General features: G+C 36.5%; 1 protein-coding gene across 8 annotated transcripts in view; it reads left to right on the top strand.

Annotated features, from left to right (window-relative positions):
• ARHGAP15 (Rho GTPase activating protein 15) overlaps positions 1–21,193 on the top strand; it is a 615,977-nt gene that overhangs the window by 406,586 nt on the left and 188,198 nt on the right. For all 8 annotated transcript variants that reach the window (XM_045033724.1, XM_045033723.1, XM_045033726.1 and 5 more), the window contains one exon: positions 9,954–10,031. In XM_045033724.1, coding sequence (XP_044889659.1) covers positions 9,954–10,031 — 78 coding nt within the window. The remainder of the gene's footprint in view (positions 1–9,953; positions 10,032–21,193) is intronic.

Here is a 21,193-nt window from a genome sequence, read left to right on the forward strand (position 1 = left end):
AAACTACCAGATGATAATGGTTGACCAAATTAGACTGTTCATTCTTATGACTCCTATTTATTTTAATTTTTTTTTGATGTTGATTTATTTTTGAGAGAGTCAGACAGAGTGTGAGCGAGGCAGAGGTAGAGAGAGAGGGAGACACAGAATCTGAAGCAGGTTCCAGGCTCCGAGCTGTCAGCACAGAGCCCAACGTGGGGCTCAAACCCACCAACTGCAAAATCATGACCTGAGCCAAAATCAGATGCTCAACCCAGCCACCCAGGCACCCCATTCCTATTTATTTTAAAGAAACACTCTGAGCAAGTCACAATACCAAATATATATATATATATATATATATATATATATATATATATATGTATATGTATATATATATATATATATATATATATGTATATATATATATATATTTACATCGGCATGATCACAGCATAACATAACAAACATAAAAGAAACTCAGAGAATGAGATGAGATGAATCAAATACAACCTTCAACCTCAGTATCTTCTAGACACATGTAATTTTCCTTCAAGACAAGAGATCTCACTTAATGATAATCAGAATCATTGGCCAATATTTGTCTTCAAGACTAAGAAAAAAGAGAGAGAAAGAAAAAAAGAAAAAAGAAAAAGAAAAGAAAAAAAATAGAAACATGTAAGACAATTTATTAAAGACTGTTTCTAGGTACCTTGCTTCCCACTTTGCGGAAATCATTTAAGTTCATTATCTTTTGTTTTGTCAAATCAAGATTTTAGGTTTCCTAGTGAAGTTTCACAGGCAAATTCAAGGTCTCTCTGAGATCCTTCTTACCTAAGATGCTTTCAGAGTGATTCTAAGATTTATATAATTCTATAACTCATATTTGTGTCTACCATCCTTCAAGTTTCATATTATTAAGCTCAAGTTCTTAGCTGAGTTTAGGCAGATATGTAAGAGTTAATATGTAAGAAGTGTAAGAAATGAGGAACCACACAGGGGATGCCATCCTTAGACTATCATTTCATTTTACTCAGGTATTAAGCAGGGTATACAAATCACTTCTACCTGTATCACACTGGCCATGTTGTAACTTTTTTCCCTTTGGTTTTTATCCTTGTTGGCCTATCAATTAATAATCTGTACATTTAAAAAACATGATTTTAGGGGCGCCTGGGTGGTTCAGTCAGTTGTGCATCTGACTTCGGCTCAGGTCATGATCTCACAGCTCTGTGAGTTCAAGCCCCACATCAGGCTCTGTGCTGACGGCTCGGAGCCTGGAGCCTGCTTTGGATTTTGTGTCTCCCTCTCTCTCTGCCTCTAACCCACTCGCATTCTGTCTCTGTCTCTCTCAAAAATAAATAAACATTAAAAAAATCTTTTATTAAAAAATAAAATAAATAATAAAATAAAATAAAAAGCATGATTTTAAAGGCAACTGGCCCAGTAGTAAGTCTAAATGGAATACGAGTTGAGTGAAATGTGTAGAGATTATATACAAAAATAAGCCTAATGCATTAAAAAAAATGATAGGAATTGGTAACCAGGATCTAGCCCTCAGTAGTGATGTGAGTTTTCACAGGACTTTTTATATACTACTATCTACTTTTTGGACTATAATGGCATAGGTAAGCACCTCTAATTATGAGACATTTAGTAAAATTTTATGATCAGAACTAAGTATAAATGTAAGGGGAACATTCTTACAGCGAAAAAAGACAGTGCACATTGAGGAGGGACAGCTTTTGTGTTTCTGGTAACTCGTGTGCTTCTCCTGTGTCCAATGTCCAACTTAAAAAGAACCGGAGAGATGGGAGGCTCATTCAATAAGCACCTTTGTTAGTGACCTCTTTTTACTCTAACATTTCTTTAAAAATTCTTGCAACAAATACTTTTTTCATAGACTAAAAGCAGAAAAATTCTCTTTTCCATATGAATCTAATATGAAATATCTTATAGATGAAAAACTCATTTCATTCAGACATACATAAGTCATTGAAAAAAGACTATTACCCAAATCAAGCAAACAAACATAGTGAAGGAAAATTGAAGATGATGTATAGAATTGCCAAATCACTATGTGGTACCCAGAAACTAATATAACATTTTATGTCAACTCTACTTCAATAATCAAAACTAAAACTAATTGAAGGTGTATATTTTGTTATGATATTAAAAAGAAAAACTTACTGTGACAATTGTCTTATAAGATTTTATAGCATAGATACAAGGAAGGTAGGATAAAATATCCAAATTAGATGAAAATGGAGAAGAAAGGGCTCATGAAACAAATGGAAGAAAAAAATGAAACAATCTCACTAATAAAAGGAACATTTGAGAAATCATAACTGATACCAGAACTTTTGTAAATACCAAAAACAGACAAGACTGAGAAAAATAAAAGGAAATGAGGGGTATACTTATCCTTAAAACTGTATTAACATATTTTCCCAATGTTAGAATTGGAGGCACATGAGTATTTTAAATATGCATAATGTAATCCCATGCCATTTATATACCATTTGCCCATAGACAAAATTATTATACAGCAGTATCTTCACAGTCTAATGAAACTTTTGTTTTTAGCATTAAAATGTCTATCTTTATGAAAAACAATAGAGGGCCCCATTCAAGGTGGCATACTGAAAAAACATGTCTGATTCTCCCTCCTCAAAAACCCCCAATGAAATAATAGAAAAGATATTTTGAAAAAGAAAAAAATATATATAATAATGGTGCTGAAGACAGAAAAGGTGCCATAAGCCAGCCAGAAATAGAAATTCCAGGAAGACAGAAAGCAGATGGGATCAAATAAGTGGAGAAATTGGAGCAGAAGAAACACCATTCCCAGACATAATAATTAGGCACAGTTCTTTCCAGGGATGTCCTAGAGAATATCCAAACTTGGAGTTAACAAACAAAAAGAGGATAATAAATAAAGTAACTTGCTAAATATCAGATCTAATATCTGGGAGACCTGGGCCCCTCCCTTGGACCAAGGAATCACCTGCAGCAGCTGCTTCCGCCTGAGAACAAATTCTAGAAGGACAGAGGAGAAGATGCTGGCATCTGAGAAAGAAGGCAGTGGATAATAAGGTAACTCAGATCTTCTCTATATAAGAGAGTTGGAGAGCTTTGGCCAGGAGCAAAACAGTTAAAGTATTCCATATCCAAAATCAAGTCCTCCCTCTTTTGGTAATTGAAGAGCTGCTAGTCTATTATCTGCTCACCATGGCCACCATATATTCCGATTAATTTGCTCTTTCAGTCATGAGGATAATCTGATATTTGAACATCCATCTTAAAGTAGCTCTAGATAGAGAAGAGACAGTAGAGGGAAGGACATATCAAGAAAAAATAAAAGAAGCTTTTCTGATTGAAAGGGCCTAGATGTAGGCACATCTGAGTATTTTACTTCCACAAGTTTAAAGCAAAAGTCTTTAAAAACAAATCCTTAAAGAAAAAGCAACTGATCTATAAGGCATTAATGATCAATTTAATAAAAGACTTAACAGCAGAGATGCTACAAGATAATGAAATATTATTTTTTAAAGTTAGAAAAGTAAAAGATTATGACGCCCAAATATTTAAATCAACAATTAATTATGAAACAGTCATTGAAATGGAAGAAATATGAAAATTTACTAATCACATACTTTTATGAAAAGAGAACCCTTAAAAATAAACCCAAAAGAGAATAACAGTGGAACACAAGAGAGGACCAGTAGTTGACTATGATCTTGAGCTGCACTGTCCAATATGGTACTTACAAAGTTACATTATTTAAAATTAAGTACAAGCTAAGATAAAAGCAGAGAAGGAGGCAAAACATAAGAGGCTTAAATGCAGAGAACAAACTGAGAGTTGCTAGAGGGGAGAGGGTGGGGCAGTGGGTTAAATGGGTGACATGCATTAAGGAGGACACTTGTTGGGATGAGCACTGGGTGATATATGTAAGTGATGAATTACTGTGTTCTACTCCTAAAGCCTACACTGTATGTTAACTAATTTGAATTTAAATTAAAAATAAATAAATAAATAAATAAATAAATAAATAAATAAATAAATTTTAAAAAATTAAATTAAATTAAGTAGAATAGATATTTGGTTGCATTGACCACATTTCAAGCTCTCAGTAGTCAGCCAAATGTGGCCAGTGGCAACTGGCTTGAACAGGTAATATATAGAATATTTCCATCATCACTGAAACTCCTTTTGGGCAGTGCTTAATTTGAGGAAATGAAGGAACCTACAAAAGAAGAGAACACATCAGACTGTGACTTTTGGAAGAGCTCCTTTATGAAGCAAAATTTTAATGTTGAACCCAATCACCCTCCTTTTTTTAATAGTAGTGGTTAATATTAAACATAAATAAGTCACAAAGTATTTATAAAGAATAAACTAAACTTAGAGAAAGTCAGCAGTAACACAAAGGATAAAACCAGAACTATGAGGGAGGTAAGGGAAAGAAAGAGGAAACACACGAAGTTTCTTATTTTTCTGTAGCTCAGAGGTAATTTGATTTAAGAATCAACTATTTCCCAAAGTAATCATTCTTGAAGGATGGGCATCTCACAAGAAGTTATTAATAGTTAAATAAAGCCAACACAAAGCTGTGGCATCAATACCAGCCATTGAGACAGAGCAAAAATCAAACTTAGAGTTTGAGATTATAACCTATAACCTCAGTCTTTGAAATTAAAGTATGAGAACAGATAAGCTGGCGATAGAAGGTTGGAGACACTCAATTTAGAGGAGGAGGAATAGGTCTGAATGGTACATACACTTCCCCTCATATTCAGCTCTGAACTCAAGCAGGACCTTCAGAAGGACCAAGAAAGAAATGGGCAGCTCTCTTCGGGGGGCAGTCTGGGTGTTCCTGTGCTCATTGCTTTTTGCCAGAGGGAAAAGCCAGAAGACCAAAGAATTGTGAGAATGATTCTTCTTGTGGTAGCTCTGGCCTCCTAGGAATTAGGAAGTGCCATAAATCTTGGGAGAGGGGCTGTTTGTGCAAAATTCCCAGCCCACATTTCAGACTCCAGGGGTTCAGATGCATTTTGTTATGTTCCAGAAAAACAAGCAAGCTTTTGGGCCACACCTCTCAACCAGGCTCAAATTCTACATCTTCGTGGTTTGTCCATCATTCAAGCTACCAAGAATGCTACCTAATCCACAGTTTGCAACTATTTTTAACAGGCTCATCTGCATTGTTAAAAACTGCCTGTATTTTGGCAGATAAACCAGTCAACTCTGGAAACAGTGCTGGTCTCTTAGATTTCTTTTTGGAAAGTGTCTAAGATTTATAGTGGGAATTACTCATGACAGCTGCATTCTTTCCACTGGGTTTAGACCACCATTTGGTCTAATAACTCCTAATTGTGTGTCTATCCTAGTCTAAGCTTCCTAAGAGAAGGTGGGAGGTGGAGGAGAGAGACTTCTTAAAATTTCCTACAGCAATACCCAGTCATCTCTGTCAACGGTAAACACTGTTTTGAAACCTAAGAAGGTCAGTTGAAGATGAACAAATAAATGATATTTCAGCGAACATGGATTTCTTCAGAGAGTTTTTCATAACTGCCATTAATGCCAGTCTGATAAAAAAAATAAATAAAATAAAATGACTCAGCTTCACCATGTTTCCACAGTATTTTTATCATAACAAGCAAAGTTCTTGTCAGCATTCAGTCATGGCATTTTCTTGAAAGAAGTACCTTTGAAAGTGATTTTTCTCCAAACTTCACCAAAGCGCAGCATGGGTACCTTGAAGACATTGCTCATTTCAAAATCATACGAGGTCTAATTATATTTCCAAAATAAGTAGTTTCCAATCCAGCAAGGATAATGTGGTCATGAAAAGGATGTCCAAATCCACCAATTTACATTGGTTTGGTTTGGCATAACTTTCAAAGTTCTTGGAGCAAAAAGAGGATGGCACGTGAATCACTGCAATTTGGGTAATATTCCCAGGACTTTGGGTTTGCCACTCTGTGAGGCATTCAGAGGGAAACTAATCAACTTCAAGACTGTACCTATGTAATTTATAACTGCTAAAATTCACTGATATGTTCCAGATTATTTTGCAAAATGTAATACCCTCCTTTTTAATATGTACTTTGTCATTTTCACTCTATTTATGTAATTTAAAAAGTATGATAGCAGGGGAGCATGAGCCATTTGAAGCAGGAGCCACTAATGTCAGACACTGTTATCCTTCACAAGATATATGGTGTTGATATCTCTGACTCTAAAGGGCTTGGAAGTTGTGTCAAGTTAGATTCAAATTGCATCTAATATGTTTTGCTTTACTCCCTCTTACTTTCTGGTTTCTATCTTAAGCCACAAAGCAGTTTCTCTGCTATGACTTAGTTCTCCAACCACAGTGGTGGCACTGGTCTGAGTTATACTCCCTGTCTCCATCCTCAGCCCTCCCTCCTTTTATCCCAAAAGAAAATTGGGTTATTAATTTAGGATGAGGCTGCTTTGTTTAAACAGTATAGTGTTTTCCAATTGCCCAAGCGTAATGTATCCAACCCATACTGCTCTTTCAAATGTTTTTGATTACTGAACTAAAAAAAAAAAAAGTATAAGAAAAAAACTTCTACTAAAATATGAACACCAAGGGACGGTACTTCTTATGTTGTAACTTTAAATTTCTAGAAAAGGAAAAGAAAGTTTTGGATATTGGGGAACTTCAGTAATTGAAATTCAGTTATAACCCTAGACAACATGTGCATTTACAATAGCGTATAAAATAATTAGAAAAGAAGTAGAAATGTGCTTCATTTTATACCTTGAATAAAGACATATGCATATTAAAGTAAGACTTACGTAAGGTTCTTATTTGAATTAAAAGTTTGTGCATTCAAGCAATACCGACCTCTGATTAAGGTCCAAAACAAAAATTAATTTAAAAAAGAAATATATAGTAAATTTTCTCATTTTTATTGTAATAGATGTTAAGTGACATTTCACCATGAATCATCATTTTAAGTAGAGCTAATAGGACTGATTCTTTAAAAAGCATGTGAAGTTTTCTCTCTTGGGGAATGTACATCTGCATGTTGCCTCAATGTTTCTATTTTCCAAAATATTCTTTTTCTCAAATTCTTTTAGAGAAACTGATCACTCATGGGCAAATACTAGACCGCTTTCATTTGGTGAAATTTTGTCTGCTTATGGTGGCCAGCAAGATGGCATTATTCACCATTCATGGTTTTGAATGACCTTTATCTAGTTCCCAAATCCAAAACTACTACCAAAGGCCCTTAACTTGCCCCCAGCGACATTTTCCTACAGACAATATGGAACCACTGAAGGTGATTTTAAAGAAGAATTCCAAAATATTTTCCCCAATGGCTACATGTTCAGAAAAAATTAAATATATCCCAAGAGGGAATACTTTAAAGGACACATTGCTTGAATGTGTAAGGTGTAATATTTTTTTAAAATTTATCATATTCTTTAAGATTTTATAGGTTAAATTTAAATACTAAACACCATCTAATGAAAAAGCAAGAAAAGTAATGGTTAATAAATTATGAAGTTCTGAGTATATACGTATAAACCGAAGACCAATATGGTCAAATACTAACACTAGGAATTAAATATTAGAAAATTTTTAATTAACATTATTGTCACATTTCAGTTGTCAAATGCACATTGTACTTAAAAGCAAACAAACTAGAGTAACTTTTGATTAATGGAGCTATTTTGTGCACCAGAAAGAAATAATATATGTGATTTTGATCAATGGAGGGGTCTTAAACATTCATACATACTAATAGATGTCCAACTTCATCATAATTCCTCATAAATTCATAATTCTCAGGAAGGGACACAGATTCAAGAATTTATTATTAGATTATTCTAGAATTACAACACTTAAACCAATTAATACATTTGCTAACAGCTATTTGATTTTATTGATATTACTCCAAATTGCTCTATAGTTGATTACATGCAAGGGCAAACATCGTGAAGATGAATAGGTGGGCAGAGAGGATTTGTAGGGGAGTGAAAATACTCTGTACGATACTATAATGATGGATATATGTCATTATCCGTATTCCAACCCACAGAATATACAAGACCAGAATGAATCATAGTGCAATGATAAACATTGATTATGATGTATCAGTGAAAGCTCCTCAGTGGTAACAAATGTACCATTCTAGTGGAGGTTGCTGATAATTGGGGAAGCTATGGGTCTATGAAAAACTGGAACCATATGGGAAATCTCTGTACCTTACCTTCAATTTTGCTATAAACTTGAAACTGCTCTAGAAAAATAAAGCCTTCAGAGGTACTGGGGTGGCTCAGTTGGTTAAGCGTATGACTCTTGATTTTGGCTCAGATCATGATCTCACAGTTCGTGAGTTTAAACCCTACATCGGGCTCTGCACTGATAGTGAGGAACCCACTTGGAATTCTCTCTCTGCCCCTCTGCGCGCTGCCTTTCTCTCAAAATAAATAAATAAAATAAAACTTAAAAAAATAAAAAAAATAAAATCTTAAAAGTAGTGAATAATGGTTTTGAATTATACCATCAGTACCAGCATTGCAGGGCTCATGGGTGGTTCAGTGGGTTAGGCGTCCAACTTCAGCTCAGGTCATGATCTCCTGGTTTGTAAGTTCAAGCCCCACGTCAGGCTCTGTGCTGACAGCTCGGAGCCTGGAGCCTGCTACAGATTCTGGGTCTCCCTCTCTCTCTGACCCTCTCCCACTCTTGCTCTGTCTCTCTCTCTTACTCTCAAAAATAAATTTTAAAATGTTAAAAAAATTTTTTAAATACCAGTGTTGCAAGTTATGTTATTCTATCTTAAACTACTGATGAAATATTATGCACAATGGCAGAAATGCTCCTACTATAAAAGAGATTATTTCATGTCAGTAAAGAGCTTTACAAAGCCCTTATTTATGTTATGACAATAATTTCTACCAATTTATTTAATACTTATGATTGTGAATTACAGTATTTAATCATGGTGGTATGCCATTTCCCTAGAGAAATAGGGAGATGGGTGGTAACCTCATCCCTGGCCTCTCTGAGAGCCTGGACACATCAATAAATATACATTCTTGACATTAAAGTTATGTTATCAATATTCCTTAAGGAGTGTAATAGTGTTTTGGTAAGTGTTTCTCTTTCTATTTTCCTGTTTCCTCATTTTTCGATAACTTGGTCATGGAAATAACTAGATGCCATAAATAGATGTGTGGAAAACAAGTGGTTGATTATCCAAATCCACGGCCAGGATAAGTTATTTTGAATTATAGACGACCAGTTTTAAAACAATCTGAAACTAATTTCACCATTTTGTCGAAAATTTTTTTCTTTATTTTCCCTACATAACAGAACACTCCCTTTACCTATAATACACTAGAGATTATCAGGCTAATGATACATCTGGAATCAGATTTTCATTCTGTAGTTTCAAATAATCAGACCAATGCACCTTACGTTATAGCGATTTAAGAAAAAGAGAATGGAATGGGATAGGATAGGATCGGATTAATAGAATAGAATAGAATAGAATAGAGTAGAATAGACTGGAGGGAGGGAAGGAGAAAGAGGAAGGGAGACTTCACAAATGCCTTGGGTTATTTTCTGTTCAAAAAAGAGCAATAATGTATATGTAAATGTTCTTCTCCTGTCCACCACTAGTTTAATTCATGCCTTTTCCTGGGGAATGAACCTTAACTACAATGTAAAATCCAATGCTACCTATTGGTCTTCTATGATTCAACTAGACTTAAATTTGTTGATGATTAACTATGACTGAATTTTATGATTAGTTTGTTGAAATTAAACTATTAAGATTGCTTGGTGTAGAACAGAAATTTGTTTTCTCTCTGAGGAAGGGATATTTCGTGTTGATTTACTATTTCCTTCCTTCTCACATTTATTAATTTTTTTTCTTTTATCCTTTCAGTTCTTTTATGGACAAATATAAAACATGCCCTTTTATTTTTAGGTCTAGATGTTGATGGAATATACCGAGTTAGTGGCAATCTGGCAACAATACAGAAGTTAAGATTTATTGTCAACCAAGGTAAGTGATTTCTTCACTTCATTTTTCTCAGTAGTTTCATCTCTAACGATATTTCAGACTCTGTGCTGTATGTATTATGAATCTATAATGATAAAGACTTTGAAGAGAACAAGAGAAAGTTGAGTAAGCAATTGTCACCAGAGAAATAAAAGATAGCCCGCTTACCTGGAGATTAATAGACAGAAAAACCAACTAACAGTTTACGTGAAATGAATAATTAGTGGAAAATGGCAAACTAAAAATTAAAAAAAAAGAATAATAAAAGGGCAAAATAAAGAAAAATAACCTAGCTTTGAAAAATGCTACTGGCATATAATAAACTCTTAATCCATGTGGATAAGTATTTGAATAAATGAATGATGGGAACATCAAAGTCAAAATCATAGATGTTAGAAAAATATGTAATAGGTAAGTAAAAGAATTAAAAATCAGGAAATAGATGTATCATCAAAGAATTACAAATGGAAACAATAATGAGATACTACTAAACGCCTATCAGGATGGCCAAAGGCTAAAACACTGGTAACACCAAGTGCTGACAAGGGTGTGGAATCCCCATTCATTGCTAGTTGAAATGCAAAATGATACAGATACTTGGAAAGACAGTTTGGTAGGCTCTTAGGAAAATGTATTTATACCATACTATCCAGCAATCGTGCTCCTTGGTATTGACCCAAAAGAGTTCATAACTTGTGTTCACACAAAAGCCTGTTCACAAATATTTCCAACAGCTTTAGTCATAATTGATAAAACTTGAAAGCAGCCAAGATGTCCATCAATAGGTGAATGGGTAAACAAACTATGGTACACTCATATAATGGAATACTTTTTGGTGATAAGATGAAATGAGCTATCAAGTCATGAAAAGACTTGGAGGACCTTTAAATGCATATTGCTAAATGAAACAAGCCATTTTGCAAAGGCAGTCTACTGTACTACCCCAACTATATGACATTCTGGAAAAGGCGAAACTGTGGAGACCATAAAAGATCAGTGGTAGCAAAGGATGTAGACAGAGGGAGGGATGACTCATTGAACACAGGGGAGTTTTCAGGCCATGAAACAATTGTGTCTGATATTATAATGGCAGATACATGTCAATATATATTTGTCAAATCTATATAATATACAACACTAAGAGTGAACCTGAATCTATAGACTGTACTTAATAATAATGTATCACTATTGGTTCATCAATTGTAACAGATGTACCACACTAATGCAAATGTTAATAATAAGGGAATTGTGTGTTGGGGTGGAGGGTAGAGGGGTATATGGGAATTCTATATATCCCACTCAGATTTTCTGTAAACCTGAAACTTCTTTTAGAAAAAGCTATGAATTCTAAAAAATACAAATAAAAATAGGAAATGTTACAGGAAACAAGCAGACCCAAACATCGTTAAGTTGGTTAAGAACAGAAAAACTGGTAAAAAAATCTCTATACATCTTAAAAGTTAGGATTTGAATCATCTTTGTCTCTTCCCCCATTAACCAATAGTAGCCCTAGGGTGTGCATAAGGGAGGTCTTAACTAACACATGTTGAATAATGTTTGTGTATATGTGTGTGTTGCAAATAGGAGAAGTATTAATACAGAGAAGCATTAAATCCTCCAACAGTGTAATTTGGGTTGAACCGCCCTTTTGAGAGTTGAATGCAATAGTTCTGGCCAGTGGACACATGATTCTTATTTCTGAGAATCTTTGTAACTGAGAATCTCCTCAGCTCTGTTTGCTCACTAATGTGAACCTTTGTGTTTCACAATTACTCTCCTTCTGGGGGGGGGGGTAAAAAACCCCAAAAACAGAACTAAGCTTTACCTCATTTATTCATAGTGGCCCCATTGGACTGAACCAGAATGCCCCCTCTGTGAGTAAAAATTGGATAAAAAAGCCCTAGCCTCATTTTCGTTCCTGCTTATAACCAGCTAAAATCATTCTTTTAATATATTTCATACTGAAGCCATATCCTGATTGGGATTCTAGACAGCTGGGCAACACATTTCTTCTACAAAGAAGAAATCTCAAAACAGAAGCCATGCTAGAAACAAACACTAGTTGCATTTCCTGCCTTTTAAAAAAAAATTATGCTCAGCAGTTTGAAAAGGCAAAAAAAAATCTGCAATGAAAATATGAAATCTGTCCATCTCATCTTTTGCAATCCAGACTTCAGCGTCCTCTGAGGCTGTGTAGCTGCTCATGTTTCCATGAGAGTTGACAATGTAAAGCTGGACAGAGGCCTGAGTTGGTATCTGGTAGCACAGAATTGTCAGTAAACTGTCTCCCTGGTTTATAGCACTGTCACAATGCAGCATGCTCAACACAAATTATGCTACATTAGGACCTTTGATACTGGCGATTTCATCCAAGTTGTGTTGTGGAGGTTTTTGAATTAGATGATAAAAGAATGCATATACCGGTCTGCCTCAAAATTTTGTTAATCAGATTATCCTTTGAATGAAATCTCTGGAGTGACCCCATAACTTTGGTGCTAACGTCAGACCTTCCCATCTATATGCACACTGATCTCTGACAGCAGAGCTGACTTAGAAGAGAATCAGTGCTGGGTACAAAGAGGCTGACTATGTACATTGTAGCCTCCTTTCTGTGTGTGTGTGTGTGTGTGTGTGTGTGTGTGCGTGTGTGTGTGGTGTGTGTGTGTGTGTGTGTGTGTGTGTGAGAGAGAGAGAGAGAGAGAGAGAGAGAGACAGAGACAGAGAGAGAGCGCGCAAGGAAATAAAGTGGCAATGAGTGATAGATAATTCCATGCAAAGCATAAAGCGGTATGTGAAAGCAATGCATTCTTTTGTATTCAAAGATGGAACATACATGATTTTGGCATAGTCTCATTGTATTAACACCTTTTATTTCCTCCATGTTCACATTCCACAATGTTTCTTATTTAGATGGTTCTAAATATACATTTTAAAAAATGAACAAGTCCTACCCACCATTAGGCTAGACAAATGAAAACTGATTTGGGGGATTTTCAAGAACAGTTCAATTGCAATTTATGTATTTCACTAACTTTCGTGAATGCTATAATCATCAGCAATTCTAAATACACCAGTTGAATGATTCAATTTGTTTTGGTTTTCTGTTTGACTCACTAAATCAGTAGGAATTGGATACCCTCATTATACTTCCAGATCAGATGGCATACAAGTTAAATTCAAAGTGATCGCTTTTGAAAAGCATGTTCTAATTATAACTAGTAATGTTGATAATAATAATAATAATTATTATTATTATAAAAGTAGCTAACATATTTTCATAATTTATTATATGCCAGGCACTGTAGTAAAGTGCTTTACTTATACCATTTAACTTAGTCCTTTCTACCATCCCACAGAATAGGAATTATTATTGTTCCCATTTTAAAGGTGAGGAAACTGAGGTTCAGATATGTCAAATAATATCCTAAGGTCATAGTTCAAGTAAGTGAAGGAGATGGGACTAGATCCCTGGTCCCTGTGACTCGGAGCCTATGCTGAAAACCACTACTGCCATTGAGCATTTCACGTTCATTAATTGTTGATTATCTTCTTATAAAAGCGGATATCAGTCTTCATGCTACACGTCCTTGTTACTGACTTTCTGCTTATACCTGCTTTCCAGTATTTGTAAGTGACAGGTACTGCCATAGGACTTTGACTAAAATAGTTCAAGAAAGAAGGGTGCCTGGGTGATTCACTCAGTTGAGACTCTGACTCTTAATTCCGGCTTAGGTCAGAATCTTGTAGTTCGTGGGATCAAGCCCCGTCCAGGGCTCTGCACTGAAAACGAGGGGCCTGCTTGAGATTCTCTCCCTCTCAATCTCTCTCTCTCTCTCTCTCTCTCTCCCTCTCTCTCTTTCTCTCTCTGCGCCTCCCCCGCTTGTGCCCTCTGTCTCTCTCTCTCTCAAAATAAACAAATAAACATTAAAAAAAATAAATAGTTCAAGAAAGAAAAATGTCTAGGAAATTGCTGAACATCACAGTTATGAAGAAGCCTGGCATTGCCATTCTCTGTAGGGCTTTACATATCTGTGTTTGGACCAAGAAGCTACTTTAATCCAATATTCTGATGTTGCCTTCAGCAGTCATTGAGAACTCTCAATTTACTGGGCCATCGGTGCATGAATAAGCAGTGCTCTGCCTCGTTTGTTGTATTTGGTGACAGCTTTCAATGACATTTTGCTGATGCAACTCTTACACTCTATGAGAGCATCCCCCAAAGAAAACTGGTCCATGACCTTAGATGTCAGCCTGTCACCAGCCTGTGACACTGTGTTGATTCTTCAGAATGATCTATAACCTGATGGTTTTCTTACATGGGGGTACTTTTGCAAAGGACTGACTTCAGCATTAAGAATGCTGCATAACTGACTTGAGAACTTTTGAAAGTGGGTCTTGGAAATCTCACTTGGTTGCATCCCCTCCTCCTGACATCAACATTCTGGTTTAAGCCGCCCATCTAGGCTGATTTCCCAAACTCCAAATTCAGCTCAGACGCTCTTTGGTACTACTTAGATATTCTCTTTCACTCTCTAAAAAAAGGGACAAGAAAGACTGGCATCCTTTTTGGAAAATATTGACTATGAAGCTTCCCAAGCCCATGAGCCAATGGGAGAACCACGAAGCACTGGGGGAAGAACTGAGTGGGAATTTTCCAGACTGGTGTTTCTTAGTACCCAGTAACAAATATTCTCTCTAACCATTTCTTTGAACTGGAGGAAGTTGCTTCCCACCAGGATTTTAGACATGTTTTCCATATATAGGAAAAAAATTTAAAGGAAGAATCTTAGGGACACCCTCCTTCACTTTTTCACACCCAGAGGAACAAAATATATAAATGCCATAAATCTACGTGGCCAAGAATCTTAATTGGGTGTGTGGGTGTGTGTATGTGTGTGTGTGTGCATATGATTGTGCGTGTGTGTTGTTTCAAATGGGAGACAGGTTTTTTTTTCCCCATTAATTTACAGTCTTGCACTTTGCATATCTTTATTCACCCAGATCTTATTGGCATAATAATCCAAATTAAACATTGGCTTAAAGAGATGAATTTGCTTATTTTGAACATGCTAAGAATAAGCTCCATTGAAAATAAACTATTAGAGAAACAATTTCATGTTACCAACTATATCTAAACTACTTTTATATAGATGTGTACCACAATGCCAAGCAAAGCATTAAGTTTAGAGCTACCCCGTGCTTTTCATATTATTTGCAGCATCAAAAATTGAATAAAAGAGGAAACAGAGAAAGGAAGTGAACAATTGGCAGTTCTGTTCTTATAAAATAGCCCTTGTATCAAGTCCATTCACTTTTCTAGTAAGTGCGTTTAGATTGCCCTCTTATTATTTTTAAAACGAGGTATTTCCTTAAGCCTGCTTCGCTCTGACTGCCAACCACAGCAGCAACAAAACAAACTGTTACTTGCTTTATCCCATTCTGTAGGGTGGTTTTTCGGTAAGTCAAATCATTGATATTGCACCTTTCTGGCCTCATGTGACAAGATTATCTTTTAACAATGATTTATTTTTCCCATTAAAGCTGAAAAGATCACTTGATCATAAAAGGGCTAGTCCCTAACATCGTTCAGGGCTTTGGAAACTTTCTTAGACCTCATTTTTCAGCCACATTGAAGTCTGGGAGCCCAAAGACCGTTGATGGCGAAGCTTGTATCGCTTTCTAGCTGCTAAAAAAATGTACTGTCATTAGTAAATAATGCTGAACAGAAGTAAAAACAGTAAGCTCTTCCCATTCATGTAAATTTATATAGTCTTTAGTCTTTACACAATATTATGTTTTAAAAGATGTTATTTTTAAGTAATCTCTACACCCAGTGTGAGGCTTGAACTCACAATTGCAAATCAAGAGTCACATGCTCTCCCAACTGAGTTAGGCACCCTAGTTTTTACACAATATTCTAATAACAACTTTATGAATACTTCTAGTATCTAAAATACACAAATTCGGGCTACTTATTTTAAAGCAAAATTATATCACCCATTTATAATGAGTTATATTTTATGATTTATTACCTGCCAAGCAATAACGAGCTGACCTAATGCTGTGGTGAGATAGAGGCAGAGACCAGCCAGTGGACAGAGAGCACCCGGTGAACATCAGTGGAACTGCTGCCTCTTGCTTCTGAGCTATTTGTTGGTCTGATGGAAACAGTTTTAACCCCTTTGAATCTCAAACTCTTCACTTCCAAAATGGGAATAATAAGGAAAACGCAAGGGCTTTAAAAGCTCCGAGTCAGCCAAGTGACATTCAGTGCTAACTTTAAGATGTTAGATGAAATCAGATCACTGCAACTTAGTTTTCTTAGGACAGTCATGATACTAAATATTAATAATCAAGTATGGTTTGGGACTTCCACCTGATTGGATTTTCTTTGATGGCATTAAGATTCTTTTTCTAGGAAGAAATATCAAGTAGAGACCAGCTTTGGAGACTCCCTGCCATCCAATGATTTGTCTCACTAGCCAGATTCATAGGACTTTTGGGTTCCTTGACACAAAAGAGAAATTTAGTTTTATCTTATCAATAGGCTCTGGGAATCACCAGATTCCAAAAGCGTAGCTTCAGATTCATGGGAGAGGTGAGTGAAGTCTACCAAAATTTTAGTTCTTAATTCTAATTATGGTTTTGCCACGTAGATTTGGCAATTGACGCCAGAAATTAAATCAGTCAGAGGTATGTAACTACCAATATCCGAGGATATTTATAAAAATCGGCCATCATAAATAATCATCATCACCAACAGAATTAAGTAGTAAAAATTAAAAACTAGTGGGGAAACACGCCAAGCTTACTTCTGCTCTTAACTATACTTGATATCACGGGTTGCTGACACTGACTGTATTTCAGGATTGTATTAGTTTTCTACTGCTGCGTAACAATATTAATACCAACTTAGCTGCTTATAGCAGCACACATTTATTATCTCTCAGTTTGTGTGGGTCAGAAGTCTGGTCATGGATTAGCTGAATCCCCATAAAGTTACTCTCAAGACGTTGGCCAGGGATGGGTCCTCACCCTGGAGGCTCAACTGGGGACAGGTGGACTTTCCAATCTCACATGATTATTAGGATTTAGTTCCTTGTGGTTTGTTGGAATTAAGACCTCAACATTACTGGCTGTTGACCAAAGGCCTTGTGGACCTCTCCATAGGCCATCACACAGCATGACAGCTTGTTTCATTGAAGCAGCAAAGGAGAGGCTAGTAGCTAAAGCAAAAGTTATAATCCTATGTAACATAATCATGAAGGTTATATATATCCCATCACCTTTGGTGCCTTCTGATAGAATCAAGTCACAGTTCCTATCCATACCCTAGGGGAGGGGATCACACAAGACATAAACACAAGGATCAGGGGATAATTGAGGGTCATATAAAGTTTTTCTACCCCAAGAATCAAGTAGGGAGCTTTGAAAAATAAAGATTTGGGAACCCAGTCATAAAAACTCTGGTATAAAAAGTCTGGGGTTGAAGCTATAGGTATTTTCTTTTAAAAGAAAACCTCCCTTGGTAAGTCAAGTGCATCGCCGTGTTTGGGAACCCCTGCACAACATCCAGCTCATTTTATTCTGGTTATCTAGTGGAGACGAGACCCACAAGCCATAAAACGTACAAGGTTTATATTTGAGTAAGGCAGAAATAGACTGTGAACTCTTTTTGTTAACATAATTTCTAATGATGAGAGGTTTTCTTTTTGATTACTGATTGATTTAATGATGTTCACTAGCTTTTATGAACTCTGAGTTACAATTTAGAGTATAACTAAAAAATGCCACAGATGTCACATGTATGTTAGTAGTATGATTTAAATTACTGATCTATTTTTTACAACAACAACCGTTTTCCAATGTTGTAGATTCTAGAATGAATCAAAAAGGAAAGATGTTTTCCCTAAGGATTTGCTTTAAAAATGAAGGAGTAAATAATATTTAAAAATGTAACTAAATGATGCCAATGCTAGCATTTAATTGAGAATCTACTGTATGGTGGGTATGGAAAATTAAACTTAGCTGTCATTCTCATAAAAGTTTGCAAGGTAGATAAACTTTATTTTCCACATGATTTACACATGAAAATTGTAATTCAGAAAGATTAAGTAACTTTTCTAAGACCACAATATTAATATGTTTTGAAGCCAGACAGTGAATCCATTTTAAATTTACTCCAAATAATGTATCGCTGAGTCCTGGATTCAATTTACCATGGGGGAGGGGGCAGAGAGACATGTTCTTCTTTTTAACATCAAAGAATCCAAACCACTTGTTCTCATTATAATACTATACTTTCTTGGTGTCCTGTCTGTGGAACTCTTTTATAAGAGAAGATTTCATTTAAAGGATCCTTCTAATAAATAACTCCTAACTGCCTCTGACTTCATCAGGAGTAGGAAGTTCGATTCATCACTGTCTCCCCAATATAGCAAAGTGCCTAATACTGTATGGGGGCTAAATAGAGACCTGTTCCTATAAAATAAAATAAGAGAATGATGAACTTCTAATACAAACCCACTCTATGTCAATACATGTTGGTACATTGTGTTACGTATTCTTGGGTGTTCCATTCATTGTGTTCCATTTCTTGGGTGTCTCAGTAAAGAAAACTCAAGTTATGTTAGATTTTCTCCCAGACTGTTATAAACGAGCATTTAATTTTAGACTGGATAAAAGCATCATGGAACAGAAATGAAGAGTTTAGAAACCTGTATCCCCTTCTCCTACCTTCACATAACAAAGTTTGAGGAGATACGACTTACTCTTCCTTCACAAAGTATGTTGTTAGCAATTGGGCAAGTCAGGAATGATATTGGCAGCTGTGGTATAACTTGGCTTGCCAGCTTAGCTCTCCAAAATGTTGGGAATGAGCAGGTAGACAGAAAATCCGTATTGGATAATAGCAATGAAATGATCACTCTTGTTAACGCCATGCTCTGAATTTTGAATTTTGAAAAAATGCTTTTGTTTTTGTTTTCACACAGGAAGTCCCTGTTGCTGGTAATTTCAGCTTCTGTGACTCACATATATTTATCTAGCACCTCTTTTCCAAGTTCTCTGTGTAGTTTAGAAGCATTTTCTAACAAAAGTGTGCTTTAGGAAAAAAAAAGTATTCTTATCACCTCGAAGCTGCTTCTCAAAAAGGAAAAGTAACAGGTGCAAGGCCAAGAAGGAACTTTTTCAGGTTTCCATGCAAATCCTGAAGATAAGTGTCCAAAATGTACAAATGTGGGGTTTTGAAGCAATGCTCAAATGAAAATCAGAATGACTTAGAGACACGTAGATTTCAAAACACATTCTCTTTTATGCTCTCACATTCGTGGGCCCACTGGAGGGAGTGGCAGGTATCCCGTCAGCTTTCCTCTTTTCTGAGGGTCCCAAGCACATCAGGATCAATATGAAACTGAGAGGTCAACTCCGTAAAATATGATTTTAGTTTTTACATCATCCTTCCATTGACAGACACTTACAGAGCTCTTATTATGTGCCAGGCAGGCAACATGCAGGATTCTGGGACTTCAGCAGCAAACACAACACATGGACACAGAGCCTGTATTTCCATGGCTATTCTAATCCAATAGCCAAAAAGTCTGGTGATTTATTCAGTGTAAATTGGCAAGAAATACTAGGATCTGAAGGCTTCACAGATTCTTTTCTTCCCAGCTCTCTGATATCACCATGTACCTCTCTTTTGCCTCATTATCTTCTAACCACCCTGGTTTCCTTCCTCAGATACATCAAGCTCATATCTTTACTAAGACCTTGGCTTTTGCTCCTACCTACCTGATATGTGCTTCCTTCAGACCCTGACAGGGCTTTCTTTTTGACACTCAAGTCACCTCATCAGTGAGACTGACACATCTGAAACACGTGCCTCTACCCTACCCACCCAGTCACTTGCCACTTCAGTGTCTTGTTTTATTTTCTTCAGAACATGTACTATCTGGAACTGCCTTGCTTCTTTGTCTGTTGCTTCAGTGCCTCCCTCCCTCCTCTCTACTGCACCTCTATGTGAGTAAGACCTTGCTTGTTTTTGGTCACCTAAGTATCCTCAGCTCTCATGGTACCTGGAACATAATGGTCTTTAGATAAATATTTATCGAATCTGAATGGATTCAATAAGAGAATGATTAATGAATAATGGTGGATGATCAGTGATGGTTAGAAGAAAATCTTTAGAATTTGAGAGTTTCAATGAACAGTCCAATGAACTGTCTACTTGTCCTCACCTCCCACCTCTACTTGAAGTCACGATCTGACTGTCCAACACGGACCACACAGGAGAGGCTTGGCGAAAAGAGGAGGCAGCTGTGAAGCTGGAAGACCTGAGCCAGCCTGACAACCTGGTTCATTAGGCCAAGAAAGATGGTCTGAGGGAACGATGGATGACTCCCAAACCCCAGTGGTACTAAGACCGTGTTAACAGGACTGTCACCTGCTTATGTGACTTTCCAGTCTGATCCCTCTCAGTGCCACTGCTTGTTGCCAAAGCTCTTCCAGCTCCATATCAGTCTGCCTAAGGGCACCTCAGGCTCAGATTGTGAGTGACTGCCCTGCTCTTGCTGTGACTCAAATAAAGTAACACAAACTGCAAAGTATATGAAAAGAATTGAGAAAGGAGCAAAATTCGTTTGAAGAATAAAATACAGCTTTAGGTTGCCGAAGGAAAACTTCAAGTAGGGATTTAGTAATTCAGCATTATTTGCTAAAAACTTACCATGAGCCAGGCTCCCTTCTAGGTACTGAGGAGAATTTGAGGGGATCAGGCTGTGGTGGAGTGTAATTTTAGTGCAATGAGATTGCTAATAAGCAAACACATGCGATGCTTATAAGTCATGTCAAGAATCAAGATAGTGAGGGGTGCCTGGGTGGCTCAGTCGATTAAGCATCCGACTTCAGCTCAGGTCATGATCCTCTGGTTTGTGGGTACGAGCCCCGTGTTGGGCTCTGTGCTGACAGATCAGAGCCTGGACCGGCTTCAGATTCTGTGTCTCCCCCTCTCTCTGCCCCTTTCCTGCTCACACTCTGTGTCTCTCTGTCTCTCAATAATAAATAAACATTTTAAAAAAAAGAATCAAGATAGTGATGCAATAGAGAATAACTGGTGAAGATAAGAGGGAAGGTCGTTAGATTGGATGGTCTGGAAAGATCTCTTT

Source organism: Felis catus, chromosome C1 (genome assembly GCF_018350175.1).
Source record: "Felis catus isolate Fca126 chromosome C1, F.catus_Fca126_mat1.0, whole genome shotgun sequence".
NCBI classification, from domain to species: domain Eukaryota; kingdom Metazoa; phylum Chordata; class Mammalia; order Carnivora; family Felidae; genus Felis; species Felis catus.